Raw genomic sequence first — 24,022 nt, forward strand, 5'->3', positions numbered from 1 at the left:
GCGATTGTGTACTCACCGATCCTTGAGCTTTATTAGATGATTCGTCATCATCTTCTTCATCACTGCTTAGTGTGAGAATTACAGGTTCAACCTCGGCTGCTCGACGCCCACTCCGAGTACCACGTCCCCGTGCAGTAGCACTGAGACTCCCACGTCCACGCGACGAAGTACCACTATTAGCTCCGCTACTACTGAGTGAACCAAGCGAATTTTTAGCTTGTGTTCGCGCTAATATATCACTGCCACGGCGTTTGTCGCTTGCCGTAAGTTCACTGCTGCCAATGACTTTCGGCAAAGACGTGTCGCTAGTTGCTGAAGAATTACTAGTACCTAAACTCTTGACACATGGCACTCGCTTTGGTGGCTCGAGAAAAACGCGTTTACAACGTTCGCACTTAGCATGATCGTATCCGCTGAAGCCACAGCTTTGACATACAGCGAGAAACCCTTGTATAATTTTTCGAGGCACCTCCTCTATTGCGGCTGGACATGTAGTGGATTTGCTATTAGTGATATTTGATCCGGAAATATTACTATTTCCCTCTTTATGTGCCGATTCAGAAATAACAGTAGAATTTGTGGTTTGCGCTGAGCTACTTGCCAAATTTCCGTAACTACTTGTGGAGCTTGATTGTGTGATGGTTCCATGCGAGACATTTGTATTTCCTCCACTAGCAACTGAAGAAGCATTAGATGAGCTTATGTTGCTACTACTCGTTGTATCTTGCTGCCTATTCATTTGTAAAGTCTGCTCTGCGCGTGATATAAGTTCGCTTGCAGATTCTTGGACTGAAAAGCCTACGGTAACAACAAAATCAATGTTGGCTCCAGGATTTTCTACGCACTGAATCGTTGTTGAACTATCAAATGGCACCCCAACTTGTTCGAGTAGATCTTGAACCGTGCATGACTCACGCGGTAATGTAAATGTGATTAGTCGCTGCTCTCCTGACACCAGTATAACCAACATTTTAGCACTATTTCGATCTTTTTCTGCCATTTGCGTGTTGTTACGATTCTGCATGACATGTTGAGTGTGAATCTCGTAGTTGTTGTGCGATGTGCGATGCACCGCTGAAGACGACGTTGCGGTTGGCATCGGTGGTTGCGATTGTTGGGATTGTTGAGGCGGTTGAACTTGTTGCGGGGCAACACGCGCAATCGGCACTATTCCAGCATTTCCGGAAGTATGCGCCGGTAGCATTTTAGTGGGAGGTTGAGGTCCACTCGCACGTAATGGTGTCTTCATCTGCAAAATTGTGGCTGTAGTGGTAGTGGATGAGCCGGGAGTAGGTGGATGTCGTTTGCGATACTCGGCCAAGGTAATGCATGTGCCATTTTGTGTACGCACTAAACGTGTGTCATCATCTTCTTTGGCATAGTAGCTTGTCAGAGTAGTACCCGCAGGCGTTGTAACGTTCGCTACCGATCCAGCCGGTTTTTGCTGATCCTTCTTTACCACAACCGCTTGAATACTATCCTCTAAGTCCAGCTCGTAATTACCACTGCTACTACCAGCACTGTTACCGTTGCCTGCACTCGCACCGGCAGTTACTATTGGAGCACGAAAACGGGTTGCTACTAGCTGTGTTGTACGTTGTGGTTGCTGCGAGGAACCTGCTACTAATTGCAATTGTTGTGGCGTATCCGTTATGCTGCGGTATATGTGTTTTACTTGACCCTGTTGATTTAGAATTGTGATATTTTTGCCTTGGACCATTGCATTCTGTAGGAGTTGCTGTGACGGTGATATTTGTTGTTGCGGATGTAACTGTTGAGATTGTTGTTGTACTATTGTTGTGGCCACTTGTGTGCCTCTACCCGCGAGCGCACCACCTGCACGCCCTCCACGAGCTGCTCCACGTGCTCGTGTGCTGCCACTAGCTCCTCCTCTGGGCCGAGTAGCACGAGGTGCTTGCTGGTGCTGTTGTGGCTGCATTGGTGTAGGCCCCTGTGGTCGAACAGCCCGACCTACCGATGCGACCGGCATGCGCGCGATCAGAGTGTGTGTACCTCCAATGGCGCCACCACCACGAGGCGATTTATTACGTATTCCACCGCGCATTACCCCACCTCCAGTCACTCCCCCACCCATCGCTGTGGCTACTAAGTGCTGCTGTGGCTGTTGCTGCAATTGCATTTGAGATTGCTGTTGCAGTGGTGGCTTTACTTGCTGAGGATTCTGGACTGTAGTAGCCTGAATGGGATGAAACACAACATTTTGCTGTGTCTGAGGTTGTTGATGTTGCTGGACCGTCTCTTGAGGCGGTGCACCTACACGAGTTTGAACGAGACGTGCAGTCGTGTGCATAGGACTGGTGGTGGGAGAAGCTTGTAATTGTATATGCTGCTGCTGTGGAGGATGTTGCTGGTGCGATTGAGGAGACTGCTGAAGCACAGTTTGAGTCTGAGGTTGTTGTTGCTGCTGTGGTGTGTACAAGACACGATTTGTGTTGTAGATGATACGTTGTTGTGGCATCGGTTGACGCATGATTATTTCTGGATGTTGCGGGGATTGAATTAAAACTTGTTGGCCCGACGGCTGTTGTAATATAACGTGCGCATTGTTAAGCATCTGGAATAAAATACAGATTTTATTAACGGTTTTAAAAATGCACAGTCTTCCCTATTACCACATACATAAAACAAAAATATAGATTTTATAAGAGGTTTGCACTTCGATCTCATGGTCTTTTGTGCCCAAAAATATAGTTTTATATGCGTGGTGCATACAGTATTTGAGGACATGCATACTGTGACTATAACTTCCGGAAAACATTTTTTTCTTTTTGTTTTTAAACGTATCTAGAAATCTATTTTCTTAAGTGCGCTCGTTCATTTGTTCACAGGGTTCGTCGTGAATTGGAAGCATCAGACGGCGATCCAGAATCTGTTGCAAAAAAAAAAAAAAAAAAAAAAAACACACAAGAGAACAGCGAGTTATCTGATCAAAACGACCTCTAAATAAAATCAACACCCTGAAATGCCTTAGATGTTACGGTTTTGACGAACAAAATGTTGACCAAGAAGACCAACCGCAGAAATGACAGATGACTATGCACCAATCCTGCAGAGGTTCCTGTTGTCATGCACACGAAGTTTCCAATCACTGTTAGGTTTTAGGTTTTGTGAGCAACAAGGACAAGGACAGGGACACTTCTGTACTAAAAGATTTCGAGTAAATTCTGCTGCATATATCGAGGTTTTAGGGAAAGTAGTGAAACCATGGATTGATAGTGTACGCGGTACAGCCCATACATCTTTCAGCAAGACTCGGCTCCTCCATGCAAAGCGATGGTGACACAAGATTGGATGGCTGAAAATTAACACCGCGCTTATGCCCACCTAATATCCCAGAACTTAATCCCTTGGATTACTACGTATGACACGTAGCAGCGCGTGAAACCAATAAACATCTTCTTAACACGATTTTCTCTCTGAAGGTTGCAATTAATACCGTTGCGGTCAAAGTGAATTGGGAGCATTTGATCCGGGCATGCAATCACTTCCGGACCCGGATCAAGGTCATTACAGCTAATAGAAATTTTATTGAATGATTTTATAGATATATAAAAAGTTAATATTGTGTAAAAAACTCGTCAAATACCGCACGCACCCTGTATAGTTGGAAGTAGTGTTCAAGTGTTAATATAATATATAACCCCGGGTTCGAAATCCACTTTGGGCACCAATGATAGACAATTTTGTTCTAATAGCGTCAGTTATATACACTTATAAACAAAATATGGCAGCCGCCGTATCCCAGTGCGTGGTACGTGACTACCATTCGGCAGTGTCCGGGTCATAGTGATTTTTATTATTTTAGTAAAAAATGGTGTCTAGATTAGGTTGTTAGAAGAAGAAATTTCAGATGTTCAAATTAGAGTGATTGATATCCAATTCGAATTGAATGATATTCGATTCGAAATTATGAATGCAGTCTGTGGTTTTGAATCACAACAAGTTGTGCACCGGATTCTGAGCGAAGAAGAGCTATCTGAGGTACGATACACTAGACAGGGCTAGTTTACTGTGCGGCAGCCCTTGGTCGGGAAAAAACATGAGTCATTCCGGTAACATAGAATGGAGCAGGTATGGGAATGAATACTGCTACAACAACAACTACAAGAGTTATCTGAAAGCAGTTGCATAGCATACCGTGCCATAACTTCTTATCGATGAAAACATCGACCACATTGTGGTGAAAGCCGATTGCTATTTGGTGACTCACGTGCACCACGATTTTTTGGCATTCAAGCCTGCCAAACGATCTTAGAGGAACTTCTCGCAGAGCAAATAGTCGATTGAACCTTCAGAACGGTAAACGACGATGCCTCCCGATAGGCAACTGCAGCTGCTCGCTTGACACAACAGCTGCCAGCGCTGATCTGATTACTAACATAATAATGCGACCTATGATATATCTTCCATCAGACCATTTACTCATTACCGTATCGATCAATAGCTACCGACTTTCTTTTCTCGAAGCACCGTACCCATATTAACTTTAACAAAACTGATTGAGTCGACTTACGGACGACGGATCTCAATTCGGCAACTGGTAAATCAACATAAGCAGACCTGTAACTTCACCTCTGGGGTGAGTAAGCTTTGGCCCACCGGAAGGTATATGCCTAAGTCGAAGAAGCACAATGATAGATTAGCAATCACATTCGGTGATTATATTTCGTTGAACCCGAAGAAATTCGTGAGGTTCTCCGGCCGAGAATTTATATTGCAAGCTCCCGTGCAAAGACCCAAAAGTCGTGTTACCAGACGGTTGAACAACCTGCTAAACAACAGTGCACCGCTTGCTTTCACCAGCGATGGCGAGCAGGTGGCCATTAGGAAGGTAAAAGCCGTTGAAGTCATTGTTCCAGACGTTGTAAGGGGTAAACATGTTGATGCTAAAAAACATACATCCAACGGCAGTAGTTCACCCATAAAGGTCTTCAACCAGTCCATACCCACCCTTATTATCAAAAGAATAAAACAGGAAGAGTGGTCCCACTACGTTCCCACGAGAAGTCAGGTTAAATCTAATTTTACCTCCACATTACTGGAATGACCCGGATGTGTAATCGGCCAAGGACTGTCACTCCAGCAGTATTCCCCAACTGGATACCCGTCAACTATGGGGAGTCATATCGCCGAATATCTTTTCTTTCCGCAATAGTGGAGACACATCAATCCCTTCTATTCCGAGTATTTACGAAACATCAGCACCACTACAACACTTCACGCCATAAACAAACGAATAAACCGCTGACTAGCGTTCGATTTAGGTTCTCCACATCGTTAGCCATATTACGCTGTTAGTTGACATCAACAATCTACTCTCCCAAAGGGACTGAATTGGTGGGACTGCAAGGACCATCCAACTTTCCCCTGAATTCGTGGCAAGCTTATTTTCGACTTGGACGAAGGAGGTCAAACTACCACTGATAATTAAAGTCGATACATAAATAATGACTGTCAATAACCCCAAGTTACTGGCGATTCTAAAGTCCAAAACCGGATCCAGGTCATCAAATCCACAGCCGATAACACTTGGGACAAACACAAAGAAACGTTGCTGGCGACATTGAAGGCAATGGTCTGGCAGGTTCTAAACTGGGGTGTCCCTCATTTACAACCTGAATAGTGAGAAGTATATTATCCCAGGTAGAATAATGTTTATTATTACAATTCATGTCCAAAAATATCTTTAAATTTGTTCAACTATGCGAGGACGAGCAATATAAAGTCGGTGTCTCCTAGCTAGAACGTAGGTGCTTATGATATAAAAATGGGACAAAGTGGTTCAAGCTTAATATTATAAAAAACCAAATATTTTGTAAAAACATTTAGAGTTCCTTCGCGGTTACCGCGTTATTTTGGTTGAGAGCGAAACTAAATGCAGAATGATTTAGTGATTCAGCTCCCTCCATGTGTGGATGAAGTAATTAAAAAAAAAAAAACAAATCATTTACCTGGGTTTGTTGAGTTTGTGATTGTTGCGTTTGCATGCGATAAACAATTTGTTGAGGTTGCTGTGGCGCCTGCATTGAATGTTGCTGATGAACAATTTGTTGTTGTTGTTGTTGGTATTGTTGTTGTTGTTGCTGCACATGCAACTGTTGTTGCTGCTGATGCTGCATTTCTTGTTGCTGTTGCTGTTGCACCAACGAATTTGGTTGCAATATTTGTTCGGTGGTATAATACAATTGCGGCTGTTGTTGTGTCTGCTGCGCCAACTGGTGATGATCCTGTTGCATCTGTTGGGCTTCATGCACATAATGCTGTTGCTGTTGTTGATGATGATGATCATACATCACTTGTTGATGTTGCACTGCTTGTTGCTGTTGCTGCTGCTGGGAGATTTCATCACCGATTATGTATTGCGTAGTTGTTGCTGTCGGCTGTGGTTGGTACTGCTGTTGCGCCGGTACACTAGCTGCCTGGTAAACTACCTGTTGGCCATCATTGAGCATTAGTTGTTCATCCGGTAAGAGTAATTGCTGAATTTCATAAAAATAAATTAGGATAATATAAAGTGATATGTATAATGTAATAATGTTTTTCGTATAAATCATTATTTCTTAAAAAAATCTGGACTGACATCGGTTGCAATATAGCTATGTAGGTAAATTCATTTCCATATAATACAATAAAGATGTATTATATGTTACAACACCGGGTGTCTTTATGTGGTTTTGGTCATGTGAAAAATATTTCTGTTAATAAGATTAATATAAATTATTTTTTTTTCCAAAAATAAATCGAAATAGATGAAAGAAAATCCATTTTTATAATTTTTACGTCAGATTTCCAAATAGTTTTCACATGTTTTTTTATATTCACACTTATTTTGTACAACACGTTATATTTATCCCTATCTATTACCAGTATTAAGACAAATACTTAAAACGCTTGGAAACAATTTCTATAACATTCGAGTATAACACCGTAACTAGCTATTCTACGGTGATTGATTGAAGTTATACCAAAACCATCAGTAATATCAAAACAACCGCATTCGTCTATTTTAAAATACCTCGAAATGACCTCTAGCGATTCTATAAACTAAATATACCACAAGGACACTGTTTCGACCTCATAGAAGAGACTCAACGTAAGTCCATGCGTGAAATAAAGATCCTTGGGATATAGAGTTTGATAGCTGTTTGAAGATGTGTAAATTACTTTGGCATAGATTTTTTCCTCATCATACGGGTTTTCTTTAATGTATTAATGATTTCAGGGATATGTATGATGCATATAATAAGATGATTGCATTATACAAATACTATTTTTACCTGAAATACCATATGGTTTAATTTCGTTATGTATATCTATATATCTGTAGACGCACACCATAAATAGGAGGAGGAGCTCGGCCAAGCACCCAAAAAGAGTGTACGCGCCAATTATATATATGTATATATATATATATATATTAAAAACAATTAGGTCTTATATAATATTTTACTCTCAACCTTAAAAGTTCTAACGTTTGTTAAATATTGATGATAAATTTGTCATGGCTGTGAGTTGTAACATATATAAAATACAAATATGGCATTAACCTTTCGTTAGGCGCTACTTATAGATATTATTATTATAGTATTATATGATGCAAGTAATTTTTGCTGCATCAATCCTTCATCATTATATGCATTAGCACATTTTTCTGAGTTTTCTTGAGTATAATTTTATATTGAATACAATTTGTTTTTGAATTTCGTGTTATTTTGTTTATAAAATAATGCCCTAATTAACTTTTTTAATTTAATTCGAATCCTTATTTAAATCAACTCGATACCAATCGCCTATTCTTACTGTAAAAGACACTGTGCCTAACGGAAGGTTAATAATTAAATTAATTAGGGTTACATTATAAATGTATCTTATTTATGAAAAGAAAAATATATGAACCTGCGGCCGGTTATGGCTACCAACGCCAACATCTTCACTAGCAACGTGTACCACTTGAACATCTGCGTAGATCTGCTTTAAGTCGTCCAGGTTTTGTATTTGATAATATTGCGCCATTGGAGGAGGCCTTATCTGTTAATTTAGAAAACATAAAGATATATACTGAATATGATTTATGTGAATTCTAATAAACGTATTAAAAGAAACTCCCTTAGTAGTGCAGCAAAAGATGTAAACACTTAAATGAATCGTAGTTTTAAACAAAACCGTTCTGCGCTTCTAGTTGGAATGGACTACTTTTATCGACATTAGCACTATTTGGGTAGTGTTGCTACAATTTGAGATAGACAATAACGATTGAACAACACGATGATGTAGCTTAATATTCCTTTATGCTGAAACATACGGCAGCCTACGGAAGAGGACGAAGCCAAAATTTAACTGCAACGCACCCCAGACCATGGGGTAATCAACGTTAAGAGATGGCAATTAACAGTGCTGATTACAATGTGCACCGTAAGAATTGCTTATGAGATAAAGGCATATCCCTAGTATTTATAACGCAGCATACCCTGCAATATCGTCATGTTAATAAAAAAACAATTGCTGACACTGGTCTGATCAAGAGATGCGTCGACCCAAGCGATATATTATATTATATATCATCGGACTATCTACCCAAACTTATCTTGATTGAAAATATTTGTCAACATCCGTACTTCTCAGCTGGACATTGGTTTAGAAAACAAGCGCGACTACGTACGCCACGTGGATCCCCGTATCAAGGATCTTAATTTTCAAATTTGACAACTGTCTGTTTAATGTAAATGCAGGTAAATAAGCAATATGTGCTGTGCAATTCGTTAGTTTTGTGAGAAATTTAGAAAGCGTACGTTGTTTTTACAAAATGAGTTCCTCATATGACAAACGATTTGAATCAGTGCTCCTATGTACACACTCCAAAGGGCTAGGAGTGTGACGGGCATCTGCTGCAAAATATTTGACAAAGTCGAGGACGTTCATAAATAATGGTGGTGATTATACATTGTATTGAATATATTGCGTATATAAATATTACAATACCATACAATGCAGTTTGTTAGAAACCAGCAACTTCAGCTCAGGCGTGAGCAATCTAGTCCACTGGAAGGTCCATTTCCAAATCGTCAAAGCAGTATAACAGGGTGGTAGCACATTGTTTGATTGTTTCGTCGGTTATAAACTAGATATATTGACATATTGACAAAACCATAAAAAGCAGATCTGCCATTCCCGCATGCTGTTTTGCAATTAATGTCGTAAATAGAATTATCCTTTATCAGTCGCTTTTAGAAATATTACATTTCATTGCATCGATTAGATCAAAGGAACCAGTGCGAAGTATATACAATTATTTAAAATTCAATTTAAATTAATAATATCAAATCATCTTGTACATTATCTCCACTGAATTGTGTATGCTACTTTGTAAGATTGTGCTGGAAATACTTATATTCACATTATGAAACTCTACGGTATACAACCCGTATTTCAACGAACGAATGCATTGAAAAAATTAGCATTAACTAAAAAAACATAGATAAATATTTAAAAAGGAACAGGTTAAAACTTAATGTTAACACTACTAAGGCTATCATAATAAATGAAAATTCAAATGAAGATGAAATCATAGATAATGTTGTCCATGCCATTATGATTGACTTAGATCGCAGAAAATTTAACTCAGAACAAACTTAAAAAACGATCGATTAAATTGTTTTCAACCAAGTAACATTTATTAACAAAATATTGAGTTCCACACACACCATATTCTCAATGCAGTGGCTATAAATTTTAATAACCTTAATACAACCAATTACCAAAACTAAGGTAATTTCGGCTTGTACCTTTGACGGATGATTTAACAATTATTTGAATATTATGAAAGATACAAAAATACAAACGTATGAGAATGCGAAGTGGAGCAGAAAATACCTATAGTGAAGTCTATGAGCTGCAAATTGCTCGGAATATTTTATACAAAATTATACTAATTCTAGCAACATGTGACCAAGACACAGCGTGGAGAATGATAAAACATATAGTTGTTGTAGAGTAAGTTACTGCTACAACAACAATAACATAAAACATATAGTTCTGAAAGATTGAAGGGATGAAATAGCCAAAGTGTCAAAGAAATTAACAACAGCATTTAAATAATCAGATATAAAGACGATATACATTCCCATGGCAGCCGGTTCTACGTTACCGGAATGACTCGGGTTTTTATTCCCGACCAAGGGCTGCCGCCCCAGTACACTAGCCCTGTCTAGTGTATCGTATATCACCCCACCCCTTACGTCACAGGAGCAAACTCCCGCAGCTAACCTGCTCCAAATACTTCTCCTCAGGGCTGGTGTCGAATCCAACCCTGGGCCAGAGGTATTCTACTGCTGCGTCTGCCACCAACGGCTCCACCCGAACTCCACCTCGGTTAGGTGCAATAAGTGCAACGGGTGGAGCCACCTTAAGACCTGCTCAGGCCTCAAGTCGCACAGGGAGTGGTCCACACGGTATGTGGCCACGTGTTGCTCCCGCCAACAGGCGTCTGATGCCTCCACGGCTACTACACCCCCTGATAGGCCGGCACTACCAACCGCCACCACAACCCACACCTCCACGGTGAGGAGCCTATCGGAGCAACACAACTCCCCTTTAACCCCTCCTATCCCTTCCTGCTCCAACCCCAGTGCGGGGACAAACCAGCAGCTCCTGGTCCCCCGTACAGTCTGTTCCGTGTGTCAGACCGTAATACCTCGGAATCTGGTATCAGTCCAGTGCAATTCCTGCAATGGCTGGTGCCATTTTCGGAGATGTTCCGGCCTGCGCACCACCCGTGAGTGGACAACTGCCTACGTTGCCCCCTGCTGCAGAGCTCTGCACCCACTACCTCCCCCGGAGGAGCGGCCGCCCACCACCATCAGGCCGCAACAACCACAGTGGATTGCACAGCAGGTCCAACGTAGACAACCCCACGCGTCCCTCACCCCCCGGATTACACTGACCTCACCGAGAAGCTTCAAGCTTCTCCAGTTTAACTGCAACGGACTTACGAGTAAGGTCGACGAGATAGTCGACTTTATGAACCGGCACAGTATCAAGATAGCTGCGGTCCAAGAAACAAAGTTGCACGCTAGGTCATCTCTGATCACCAGGGATGGCTATAACGTGCACAGACACGATCGCGAGCGAGACAACGGTGGTGGCCTAGCGTTTATAGTCCACCACACTGTGCAGTATCGTCTTATCGATGAAGGAATCGACCCCAGGGACAGCACCTTAGAATGTCAAGGCATAGCTGTCCGGTCAGGCGATTCCGAGCTCGAAATTTTTAATATATACATACCCCCTGTCACCTGCTGCCCGGCAGGATATCACCCTGATATAGGTGCGCTCATCAGAGGTGAAAACCGATTGGTTGTAGGTGACTTCAATGCGCATCACGATCTTTGGCATTCAAGCCTGCCAAATGATCGTAGGGGACAGCAATTGGCAGAGCAGATAGACGACTCGACATTCAGCACAGTGAACGACGACGCCCCCACCAGGGTAGTGGGCAATTGTAGCAGCTCGCCTGACCTAACAATAGCTAGCGCGGGTCTGATAAATAGCATAACGTGGCGACCTATGCTATCGCTTGCATCAGACCACTTGCCCATTATCGTCTCGATCGAGAGACCTGCCGATTTCGTTTCCGCGAATCACCGGTCCTATTTTAACTTTATAAAAGCTAATTGGGCCGGCTTCACGGAATTCACCGAGGACACCTTCGCCGCTCTTCCCATCCCCACTGATGTGCGCGTCGGCGAACGCGCATTCCGCAAGGTGCTCACAGCTGCTGCGGCTCGCTTCATCCCAGCTGGATGTTATAAGGACATCCGTCCCCACTTCCCAGCAGAAGCAGCCAGTTTAGCAAACGAGCGTGACCACCTACGCCAGGCCGATCCCGGGGATCCCCGCATAAGGGATCTCAATTTGGAGATCCGGCAACTGGTAAATCAACATAAGCGGACTAAATGGGTTGAGCACCTGAAGACTTGTAACCTCACCTCCGGAGTGAGTAAGCTCTGGTCCACCGTTAGGTCCTTGTCGAACCCGACGAAACACAACGACAAGGTGGCTATCACCTTCAACGGTTGTACTTCGTCGGACCCGAAGAGATGCGCGAGCTATTTTAGCCGGCTGTTTACACTGCATCCTCCGGGCGACAGAACCAAACGTCGTGTTACCAGAAGGCTGCACAAACTGACGAACGACAGTGCGCCACTTACTTTCTCCGGTGATGAGGTTCAGGGGGCCATCAACAAGTCGAAATCTTCGAAAGCCATTGGCCCTGACGGACTTAACGCGCTGATGCTGAAGCATCTGGGACCCCTGGGAGTAGGATACCTCACAAGGGTCTTCAATTTGTCTCTGGCCACTCTCATCATCCCTGACAAGTGGAAAGCAGGGAGAGTGGTCCCACTATTGAAACCTGGGAAACCCGCCAACCAAGGGGAGTCTTATCGGCCGATAACTCTCCTTTCCCCAGTAGTGAAGACACTCGAAGCCCTCCTACTCCCGCTCTACACGACACACCTGGCCCCAGCCCCACATCAGCACGGATTCCGACGAGTGCACAGCACCACCACGGCACTCACCGCCATAAACGCCCAGATAAATCGCGGGCTTAACCAAAACCGCCCCTGCGAGAGGACTGTCCTAGTAGCGTTGGACCTAAAGAAGGCTTTCGATACAGTCAGCCATTCCACGCTACTAGATGATATTTATCAGTCGACACTCCCGCCAGGGCTGAAGAGGTGGTCCGCGAACTACCTGAGCGGTCGGCACTCGTCAGTGATTTTTCGAGATCAAATGTCAAAGCAGAGGAAGATTAAGCAAGGCGTACCGCAGGGTGGTGTCCTTTCACCCTTGCTTTTTAACTTCTACATCTCGAAGCTCCCCCAACCACCAGCGGGAGTTTCCCTGATCTCATACGCTGACGACTGCACGATAATGGCGTCGGGCAATGACATCGATGGCCTGTGTTCCAAAGTGAACAACTACCTCTCCGACCTTTCTCGCTTTTTCACTGCGAGGAATCTCCAACTTTCCCCCACTAAGTCCACGGCGACCCTTTTCACCACCTGGACAAAGGAGGTCAAGCTGTCCCTTAAGGTAAAAGTCGACGACACACCAATTCCGACTGTGAATAACCCCAAAATTTTGGGTGTAACCTTTGACAGCTTGCTCTCCTTCTCTGCGCACACAACCGCAATTGCCACTAAAGTCCAAAATCGCAACAAGGTCCTCAAATCGCTGGCCGGCAGCACTTGGGGCAAGGACAAAGAACTGTTGCTTTCGACATTTAAGGCAATTGGCCGGCCGGTTCTAAACTATGCTGCGCCTGTCTGGTCGCCTGGCACTAGTGATTCGCAGTGGATAAAGCTTCAGACATGTCAGAATACCGCCATTCGGACAGCGACCGGGTGCCTCCTGATGTCACCCATACAACACCTGCACAACGAGGCACAAATGCTCCCAGTCGCGGAGCACAACAAACTGCTCAGCAAGCAGTTCCTGCTGGGGTGTTACCGCAGGTTTCACCCCTGCAGACACCTGCTTGAGCCTGAGCCGCCTCCCAGGCACGTCAGGAGACACCTCCTCGACTACGCTGACGAACTCCAGGACAAAACTGACCGAGACCTACTGGACCGGACAGTATTCAGACAGTCAATAAACGACATTCACCGGGAGTCCGTTACCACCTTCATGAACTCCCGTCCCGTGAATGCCGTAATCGGAGTCCAACCACCACCCATTGCAGAAGAAGAGCTCCAGCTTCCCCGTGAGACTCGTGTAACATTGGCACAATTACGTTCTGGATATTGTAGCAGGTTAAACTCCTAGTTATCCAGAATTGACCCCGACATACCAAACACATGTCCGGCATGTGAAGGTACCCCGCACGACACTAACCACCTCTTCACATGCCCCCTTAATCAGACTCATCTAACCCCCCTCTCCCTCTGGACCCAACCCGTCGAAACAGCATGTTTCCTGGGCCTACCCCTAGATGAGCTAGACGAAGACGACAGATGATATACCCACACTGACAGGGCTAACTATGCTGTTAAAACAACAACAACAACAACGATATAGAGCAAAGCAATGTTTAATTCCAGTACATACACGATTTAGGAAATGTGATAAAGTTGTTCATACCGAAATACTCCATCTAATTTCTACGAAAACTATTTTGTGTGCATTTTACTAACCTCTCGCTGAAAACTGGGGAGTTCCAAGTGCTAGAGGTGCTATAAACACTTTTAATTTTCATATACATACACTAACGACAGGGGAAAAGTATTACGTGCAGTCAAGAGCTGATAGTTTATTAATAACACCTTACTGTATAAGACTAGTAGTTCAACTCGCGAAGCCTTCGGCACATTGAATATTAACTTAAAAACACAAATGTGTATTTGAAAATAATAAAACAATTTGGCATGTATATGGACTAGATTTGTTTCAGAGAATTGGAAAACAATAGTCAATTGATATCGCCTTAAAATTGTTTAATGTGATTATCAGGCTTCTCTTCTTATTTAATAAATTGGGAAAAGTTATTAAGATCGAAGGGAAAGGTCTTATACTTATATACAAGATTGTTATTCGATTACAGTAAACAACATTTTTTTTTATAAAATTGTATCAACATAAAGCAAACCACTCTGTAATTAATGCAATTGTGAATTGAAAATGAGTAAGCCAACTAAATAATCTAACTAAAAACTCTTTAAATGCCTCTTTAAGCACGATTTCATTAAGCTGCACAGCATAATCTCTTGCAGTCAAGTGCTGCTTGGGACCAGTGGGCAGCTGACCTTTTAGGTGGGGTGACTGACGATTAGGTGAAGGGCCTCCTTATGATTGCAAAGAAAAAGTAGTTTTTTGAGATCAAACATCAAAACTTACAAGGATTAAACAAAACGTAAAACAGTGTGTTGCCCTTCCTCCACAACTATTTAACTACAATATCTCGAAGAATTGTACGGCATTGACGTCGGGTAACGATATTGATGGCTTTTGATCAAAAGCAAATAGTTATCCTTTGTCCATTTCTCACAGCTTCCGTTTTTCGCCAGTAAATCCATGACCTTATTTACCACATGAATAATGCAAGAAAAGTGTGAGCTTAATACTTAAGTGTATGGCACACTATATACCCACAAATGCTGGTTCGACGTGACAAGGACGTATTAGATTTATATTCGACTAATTACCGCCACTTCAGCAGTATTATCAGAAGATATATTATATTATATGTAATGTTTCCTGTTATTATAAAAACATCATTCTTTCGAATACTCAGCATGGGTTTTAGCACATTGATTCAAGAACACTACCTATTATAACCAGCACTTCCTTAACCAAAATACTCATAGTTATATGCCACCAACAACAGTCACTTCAATAGCATTTCCAGAATATTAAGGGGAATGTTTTAGGCTCTTACTTCAAAAACTTTTTTATCACCAATCCTTCTAGAGAAAATACACTTGCAATTAAAACCACGGTTTTATGTATGGGCAAACCCACAGAGGTATAGTTGTGGTAGATATAATCAAATAATAGCCAATTTTGTGAATTATTTATTTATAAGGTATATTTTTGAAACAATGTCTCGGAATTCGATCTCAGCTTTATTTTGCACAACTATAAGCATTCGGATTTCCATTCATATGTAGCCTCGGCTTTTCAACAAAATTGAAGCACAACCACCCCGAAAACATAAAAAAACTTTTGCCACAAATTACACAATATTGACTCCTGTAAAACTTACGTTTAATGGCACAATAACGAAATCAATGCCTCACAATTGCGATGCTATTATTTTTTACAGCCGTTTTTACACAAAGGACATTTTATACAGTTCCAATAATGTCGCCAACAAGTAAAAATCTCACATAAAAATAGCTTTCTTCTTGCGTAGAAATCAAATATGGCGTGAAAATGGAGTAAACTACCTCGCACCGCACCGCGACGGATGACATTTGCTGTTGCGGTTTCGAAATTTCGAACTTCGATTACACACCAAGGCCGCCATCGAAAAGTTCTCTCAGCGACATCTACCCGGTAAAATAATTTTGACATTTTTCTTTGTATCTTTCCTTTCGTGTAAATCCGTAAACAATTTGTACTTGACATTTTGTTTACAACCGTTTTTTCTTTGAGTAACGAGTGGTCCCACTAAGAGCGCGTATATTATTCTAATAAAAAAATAGTGGTACCACCAAATGTTTTCCTGAAAGTACCGTCCAATAATAGCTTGACTTAGTAAACTTTCAAGTTAAAATATATAATTATCATTATCACTTTCACTTAAATACATTAGTTTCACATTACTCGTAATTTTAATAGTATTTTTGTGAAAAAAAATTCAACTATCTGTAGGAGCAACCGTACGAAGCGGAATCGAAAGCGAACGTCAGATAGTTTGTACATATATGCTCATTTCTGACGTACATGTTGTCAGATAGTTTTTGTTGATTCTTATATTTCCTCTGACATTAAATCATAGTTGCCACTTAATTGTAGTTGAAAAACTCGAAAAGTACCGACTGCAAGTGATCATTCAGATACAAGGCTGCACGGAGATATTCAATTGTTTTTCAATTTATTCTTGGTTATTTTATTTATTTTTATTATGTTCTATTAAAATCACTAATTATACGCAGGTATACACATTTGAAGATCAATTCGTTAATTCAATTACCTATTAACACGTCACAAATTTATTGTGTGGTAACTTCGTGCCTAATAATTTTTTATTATTGGTTTTTTTCATCAACACCTTATGATTGTTGAAAGTGAGTCACATAGGTGTCGTTTATAAGTTTTTCTTTGTTGGACAATATTTCTAGTCGAATAATATCTTTTTCCGCAACTTTGGAAATTAACATATAAGCAGTAAATATGTTTTCCAGTGGCCCAAACTATACGAAATTAAAGACAAATCTTCGACTCGCTTTGAATCGCTTGAAATTGTTGGAAAAGAAAAAGGCAGAACTAGCTCAAAAGGCTCGTAAGGAGATTGCCGACTATTTAGCCACTGGAAAAACGGAGCGTGCCCGTATTCGTGTGGAGCATATAATACGGTAACTTGACATATAATAATATATACATAAATAAGCCAATCTAATTTTATTTCCTGATCAGGGAGGATTATCTTGTGGAAGCTATGGAAATAATCGAAATGTATTGTGACCTCATTTTGGCACGTTTCGGATTAATTACACAGATGAAAGAACTAGATGATGGGATTGCTGAGGCAGTATGTAGTTTGGTGTGGGTGTGTCCACGACTTCAAAGTGATGTTGCTGAACTAAAAGTTATATCGGACATTTTCATTGCCAAATACGGTGTTCAATTTGCGGAACATTCGCGAACAGCAACAGGAGATCATCAAGTATCCGGTAAACTAATGAATAAACTACAGCTCCAAGCTCCACCTAAATTGTTGGTGGAAAAATATTTAATTGAGATAGCGAAAAATTACAATATTGAATATGAGCCCGACCCACAAGTAATGCAAGAGGAAAAGGTTAATAGTATGTAGAGCTATACCATATCTTGGGTTCCCTTTGATTTACATTCTCTTTTATTAGCCGATCAGCCCCAGGCACATTTGATTGATTTATCCGACAGAAATAACTTGGGGGGTGATGGGGCTGTTGGCCCTCCCCCACAAATGGGTTTCATCGGTTATCCAGCACTTCCACCTCTTCCTGACCCTCCAGCAGCAAAGCCATTTAATTACCCACCACCATACGGCCCTGAACCGGGATCTGGCGGTGGATCAGCAACATATGGAGCTCCACCACCACAGCCGTTTGCATATAACATACCGCCAACACAGCCGCCTTATGAAACAAAAGATTTAAATACCTATTTTATAAATGTGAGTATTTAACTTAAATGTTTGCAAGCGTAAGATATTAGAGAAAAATTACAAATCGCATGCCATATTCTTTTTTGTTTGCTTTTGTGGCATACCCTTGATTCGCCGTCAACTCATTTAGGAAGAATCGTCGACGACTTCTGATATTAACACCGCAAGTGACAGCCCTGATGAAAATATCTTGGTACGTTTACTTAATTGAATTTCATGTTTCTTATGTTCTACATACTTACAAAGTACAGATTTCGGGGGCAAGCTCATAAATACAAACTTAAAATATTTTTTTTTTTCAATGTGATGTCTAAAATACTTCGTGCTTCCAAATATCTGAATATATTTCCGTGAGTTTCTCCATTATATTTTTTGTTTAGTTCGTTTCTTCACTTTTTGTGGCTTAATATATGCACATACTAATCAACCGATCTCTATTCTATGTAAATAAGCAATAAGTCAAATTTGGTTTTCGAAGTCATTGTTATCTTGACCTTGATAAAACCACATTTTTACTTAATTATATTAATATTTTTACTTATACATGTAAAATATATTTTATTCTGATACATAAACGAACTACAATTTTTTTATATTTATGTTCATTTGTTCATCCGTTATTTCTTATCTTGCATCATCTTATATTAACTCGTAATTTTGTTGCAATACCTTTTTGTTTTTTATTTTTTATTTCCCATTTAAATTTATTTTTTCTCATGTAACAGCGACCTAAACCGAACGATGATCCCCCACCGCGATATTCATCAATTAATCCATTTAATATACAGGTAGTCTTCTTTATTTATTTTGTTCTTTAGATTTTTTCTGCTGCTATTGAAACTGATGGAATTTTTTAAATTTAATGTAATTAAATATTGGATTTTTGATATTTTACAGGATAAAAATAAACCAAAACCACAGCCTCGGCAAAAATTGCCTCCTCCAGGCCCAAGCGCCCCACCAGTTTTACCAGATATACAAAATTTACCAAACGTTCCCAATGAACTCCCTGACATTCCGGCTGAAGAACCAAAACCAAATAATACTGATAATGATGACATAGACTTTGATGACCTATCGCGTCGTTTTGAGAACTTAAAAAAGCGTAAATGAGCGATATCGAAACAAACATATATAAATATTTGAAATGTTATAATCATTAATTTAAGTTCCAAGTCCTCTATTATCGTTGCGATTATTATACATGTGTACTTTGAGAAGAGTTATTAAAAATCTTTAGCGTTAGTGGTAAGGAGAAATTTTAATTTAAGAATTTAATAATGGTTTGAAATTGTCAATGCCAACAATAATATGATAAAAAAAATATGTTTCTCATTATCTTGAACTAAAATATCTCTTCATTCTCTACTACTTCTTTCAATTCGAGCAGCTCAACGAGTCCTTTGCCTTTAGTTTCATTTCGTATAAGTTCGTCGATAACTCGGTAGTTCCCTGGGTCGATGAGTAGTGTCATATGTAGCATCGCTTCGTCCCATTCCTCATGTTCGACTTTTGTAGCCAACTTGCTAACAGACTCTTTTAGTCTGTTGCCGCACTCCTTACCGACGAATGAAACACGGAGTTTCATGCGTGAACGCTCTATTGGAATGTGTTCGCGGAGCAACTTAATTGCGTCGAGTGTCTGTTGCTTCGTGTTCTTATTCATTTTAACAGAAAAGTGAGCGTCTTTTAATGATTTTTCAATAATAGTCGCTGGATAAGGACGGCGAGTTTCGGGGTTGACACATGACGCTGCTACACTGTTTATAATGCTATTCAGCTGAGATTCCAGAACAGATTGACGTTCTTTTTCAGATACCTGTAGCTCTCCTTTCGCAAGAATTTCCTTGCAAACTTCCGTTTCGTCGCTTTTGCCAAAAGCCTTCAAAAGCTCATCTTTTTTTGCTGCTTGCCCTTTAGAAACATTAATAAACACTGTGTGTGTTTGTAGCACTTCATCGATATCCTTTTCTCTGAGAAGAAAACGATCGTTTATAACAAAAATATATGTATTATTTTCATACTCACGTGTTATTTCGCCAGGACAACACTTTGTTTTTGTAGCAGGCAATTTCAAACCGCTTACCACCCTTCTTTAGCCTTACCACTGCTACATTGGTGAGACGTATCTGATTTGTTGGGGTAAAGATTTTGGACATTTCTTATAATTTATTATTACCAAATGTTCTGAAGTTTGTGAGTTTCGATGCTATGTTAAATATTTGTGGACTAATCTCAAGCTTATTACATTATGACGAATAAAATCATGAATAATAAAATCATAATAAAGGAAATGTCACTCATTGTCAAGGCAAATTGAATACTGAAGGTGGCGTCTTTCCAAAACAGTTACTTTATTTTTCGCGATTTTGACAAGTCTGTCGTCAGGCTACTTTCCAATATAAAACACACGAACAAAACAAACAAAAGGAAGAAAAAGTACATGTTTGTGAAAATTCAGGGCATGGCTTGGTAATATTGTGTTTTGGGCGTTTTAACAAAACGAACTAATTAAAACGAAGTGGGAGTGTTAAATTCTGAAAGCACAAATGAATACAAATTAAGAAAGTAAACGTGGGGGTATAATTTGTGGTGTTTGGTTGTTTCCATTGCTTTCATCTACTTCTTTTTCACAAACAAGTAATTCGCCTCCCTTTGTTTGTTTATTGATGGACTCTTACGACACGGCGAGTGCAGAAGGCGCAATCTATTTCTCTATTATTCTTGTGCCCAAGGATGATAGAATACATGTTACACAATTTAATTTATGCTTTCCCATTTTAATATGTGGCCCTTCGTTTTCATTAGTTTGTTCAGTTTAAATCTCACAAATCACGATATTGCCATGTCATTCACTGAATTTTCACAAACATTTGTGTGTTTTGTATTGGCAAGGGACCTGACGTCAGACTTGTCAAAATCGCGAAAGATAAATTAATTGTTCTGGGAGAGCGCCACCATAGTACTAATTCGATTGTACAAAATTACAAGAAAAAATCTAAGATGATAGAATACAAGAATACAAGGTAGCGTCTCCCGAATTCGCTGTGTCGTCAGAGCCCAAGAATGATAGAGAAGAAGATTGGGCCTTCCGAATTCGCCGTGTCGTAAGAGCCCATCCTTGTCATGTCGGTCTCCTTGCCGCGGGGATGAGGCTTAAGTGGCGAGTTAACCCCATTCTATGGAGATTAACTTACCACGAACTAAGAGGGCAGCTCCATATAGGAATTGGGTATCCACTCAACCGCGGAACGGCGGAATTGGTGGCCACCCAAGTACTATGTGGAGAGTACCGTACCGACAACCTGGCAGGAGGTATAAAATGCATTTTCTTACAATGTGGAGGCTTAACAAGGATCTTTCTGCACGAGGTAACCCACTTCTGGGAAATCCTCCCGTCGAGCAATCGACGGCTCGGGCATCGGATGTGCAGGCCCGAACCCCACACTCCCCTATGACCGGAACTGACACCCAGGGTACCGGAGGAAGCGAACTACTAGTGGTGAAACATGGCACATTGGCTATGCCAATGGAGAGCCGAGTGAGTGTGAGTGATACACCGCCGTCGAAACGATCTGAAGCAACTGAACAAGTTGTGGAGGATGTGGAGATGGCGGACAATCTCTCAGTAGACTCAGACGGATCTCTGGTACCGAGTAAGTCTTTGACAACGGTTAAACCTGGTGCGAATCAGGTAAGTACCGGTAAAAAGACCGAAGTTATTGGAGATTCGAACGCAGGTGTTGGTCTAACCGCAAGGCAGATCAAACGAAGGAGACAGAAGGCGAGGCAAGCCGAAGCACTAGCTAAGGCAAGGACTCAAGCTCCGTCAACTTCGACACCTGTAACGGAAACGGGAAAGCGTGGCAGAACAGAGGATTCCTCTGTAGCGCTGCGCTCTTCCGGAAACGAAACGGGGTCTGTGCCAACGACCGGGAAGAGGAGAAAGGCAAAGAAGAGGAAAGTCGAGAGACGGAATTCGGAAATGCCTGCATCCTCGACCCAATCCAAGGCAGACAAACCTTTGAATGACAAGGCAGAGGCTAAGGGACCTCAAATGTCGAATGACACTCTTCCGTCAACGTCTGGCGAATCATTCGCGAGAATGGCAGCAAAGGCAATGACGGCGGAGATACATACCGACAAACAAGATGGTCTACTGTCCAAAGGGCAACAAGACTATCTTGACAGCTATCTTTGGAAAGCTATCGGTGAGTCGAAAGACGCGCCGACGTTCGAGGGGAAAAGCGTGGTAGACGGCATCGTAAAGGTGCACTGTTCCAATGCTTTTTCCCGAGAATGGCTAGAAAAAGTTATAGCAAAGATTCCAGCCTGCGAAAACAGCAAGTTTATTCTTGTTGAGAGTAGCAAAGAAAGGCTGGTACGAGCGAGTGTCTGGATTCCGGGTCCTTCCTGTAATTCAGCAGAACTCCTCAAACGCATCCGTGTTCAGAATAAGGATCTCGACACGACTCTCTGGAGAGTATACTCGTGCACCAGGCAGAAATCCGCTACCACTTCGGAGGCGGGTTCCCACCTGGTACTGGGTATCGATCTTGGGTCCCTCAAGGTGCTTAAGTCGAAGTACGGTTGCCGTCCTCACCTACATCTGGGGCGGATCCAGTTCCGCGTCCAGGATAAGGTGGAGGACAAAGCGTAAATATACTCAGTCTCATGACTGAAGTAATATTTACACAGATTAATCTGCAGCATAGCAAAGCGTCTACGGCTCTCTTGTGCCGTAGGCATGCGAAACTGCAAACAAACCCACACATAATACTTATACAAGAACCATGGGTATGTCACAAGCGTATCTGTGGTCTAAGTGCTATGTCATGGGGACAAATACTTCATTGTGAAGGGAATGTGAGACCGCGAGCATGTATTATCATGCCGAGGTTGATCGAACACACGATGTTAAAAGAGCTATGCTCTGGAGATATCGTTGCTGCAAAAATAAAGTACTGGAAAAGTGGGAACAGTGTCGAAGCTATCATAGTTTCGGCCTACCTACCCTATGACTCTGTACAGCCACCTCCTTCGAGGGAGCTAAGAGAAGTGGTCAAGTACGCAGAATCCAATAATCTGGGGCTAATAGTGGGCTGTGACGCAAATTCACAGAACATTGTGTGGGGAAGCAGCAAATGCAACCCCAGAGGTCTCAAGTTACTGGATTTTATCCTGTCATCCGATTTGGTCATCCAAAACACTGGTAACAAACCAACTTTTGTGACCAGAAGGAGACAAGAGGTGATTGATTTAACACTTACCAATAGGTCAGTTGGAAATCAAATCAACCGATGGCGAGTTTTGGAAGAGGACTCTCTTTCTGATCATCGTCTTATCGAATTCCGACTGGGAATTGACACAATATCAATACCTTCCGGTAGGAATCCTCGAAATGTGGACTGGGACAGGTATGGTGAGCTTGTAACAGAGCGATTACCAAACCTGAAGAAACTCAAATCAGCAGAAATGATTGAAGATGCTACTAAGAAATTAGAAGGTACTTTAATCAACTGCTTTGAGGAACTGTGTCCACTCAGGCAAAGCAGACAGGGGAAAGCGGTTCCTTGGTGGAACCCTGAACTGTCGAAGCTTCGTGTACGGTCCAGGAAACTTCTTAATAAGGCATTGAAGACCAAAACAGAAGAGGACTGGGCCAATCATCGACTTACACAGAGAGAATATAAGAAAAAAGTACGGCAAGCCAAACTTGAATCCTATAGAAATTTCTGCAGTAACGTCGAAGAAATGAGGGAAACAGCGAGACTTTGTAAGGTCCTTCATTTAGACCGCTCAGTAAGGCTGGATTCCATTCGAAAACCTGATGGTTCATACACCATTTCCAAATCGGAAACGTTTAATGCTCTACTCGAAACCCATTTTCCGGGTAGTAGAACTCTCTCTGAAGCTGAGAGTGGCATGAACAATGACGGTGGCAACGGTGGAACCTCTAGGTACAGCTGGTATATTGCTAGTCGGATAGTGACAAGGGAATCGATAAGGTTTTCCTTATCTTCCTTTGACAACTTTAAGTCCCCTGGACCTGACGGAATATATCCAGTAATGCTTAAAAAAGGAGGAGACAGGCTGATTGAGGCCCTGAAAAGGATCTTCACAGCCTGTCTT

General features: G+C 41.6%; 3 protein-coding genes across 7 annotated transcripts in view; 1 reads left to right on the forward strand and 2 right to left on the reverse strand.

Annotated features, from left to right (window-relative positions):
- LOC128859841 (uncharacterized) overlaps nt 1-16,395 on the reverse strand; it is a 30,015-nt gene extending 13,620 nt beyond the window's left edge. The window contains exons 1-4 of one of the 2 annotated variants that reach the window (XM_054096952.1): nt 15,782-16,395; nt 7,918-8,049; nt 5,973-6,452; nt 17-2,575 (exon numbers count right to left, since the gene is read on the reverse strand). In XM_054096952.1, coding sequence (XP_053952927.1) covers nt 17-2,575; nt 5,973-6,452; nt 7,918-8,034 — 3,156 coding nt within the window. In that variant the 5' untranslated portion in view covers nt 8,035-8,049; nt 15,782-16,395. Of the gene's footprint in view, nt 1-16; nt 2,576-5,972; nt 6,501-7,917; nt 8,050-15,781 lie in introns of both variants that reach the window. The other variant, XM_054096951.1, reaches the window with a different exon arrangement.
- A 383-nt stretch (nt 16,396-16,778) lies between these two features.
- On the forward strand, nt 16,779-19,256 carry LOC128859842 (IST1 homolog). Of its 4 annotated transcripts, XM_054096953.1 has the most exons (6): nt 16,779-17,096; nt 17,158-17,549; nt 17,607-17,899; nt 18,021-18,083; nt 18,616-18,678; nt 18,788-19,256. In XM_054096953.1, the coding sequence occupies exons 1-6, from the start codon at nt 16,915-16,917 to the stop codon at nt 19,001-19,003; spliced, it is 1,209 nt and encodes a 402-aa protein (XP_053952928.1). In that variant the 5' UTR covers nt 16,779-16,914; the 3' UTR covers nt 19,004-19,256. The 4 variants fall into 4 exon arrangements, with proteins under 4 accessions (XP_053952928.1, XP_053952931.1, XP_053952930.1 ...); XM_054096956.1 differs by lacking the exon at nt 18,616-18,678; XM_054096955.1 differs by lacking the exon at nt 18,021-18,083.
- Nucleotides 19,133-20,205, reverse strand: LOC128859843 (ribosome maturation protein SBDS). Its single transcript, XM_054096958.1, has 2 exons — nt 19,919-20,205; nt 19,133-19,863 (listed from the first exon to the last, which is right to left on the reverse strand). Exons 1-2 carry the CDS (start codon nt 20,047-20,049, stop codon nt 19,236-19,238), a joined length of 759 nt encoding a protein of 252 aa, XP_053952933.1. The 5' UTR covers nt 20,050-20,205; the 3' UTR covers nt 19,133-19,235.
- Between the last annotated feature and the right edge of the window lie 3,817 nt (nt 20,206-24,022).

The sequence above is a fragment of the Anastrepha ludens genome, chromosome 4, assembly GCF_028408465.1.
Source record: "Anastrepha ludens isolate Willacy chromosome 4, idAnaLude1.1, whole genome shotgun sequence".
NCBI lineage: Eukaryota > Metazoa > Arthropoda > Insecta > Diptera > Tephritidae > Anastrepha > Anastrepha ludens.

Bases quoted from the DNA above. Each gene is read 5' to 3' on its own strand.
- LOC128859842 (XM_054096953.1), top strand. From the start codon at position 16,915: ATGTTTTCCAGTGGCCCAAACTATACGAAATTAAAGACAAATCTTCGA. The intron at 18,084-18,615 runs GTACGTTTACTT...CTCATGTAACAG, and splicing joins GCCCTGATGAAAATATCTTG to CGACCTAAACCGAACGATGA. The intron at 18,679-18,787 runs GTAGTCTTCTTT...GATATTTTACAG, and splicing joins TTAATCCATTTAATATACAG to GATAAAAATAAACCAAAACC.
- LOC128859843 (XM_054096958.1), bottom strand. From the start codon at position 20,049: ATGTCCAAAATCTTTACCCCAACAAATCAGATACGTCTCACCAATGTA. The intron at 19,864-19,918 runs GTGAGTATGAAA...TTTTCTTCTCAG, and splicing joins TTGTCCTGGCGAAATAACAC to AGAAAAGGATATCGATGAAG.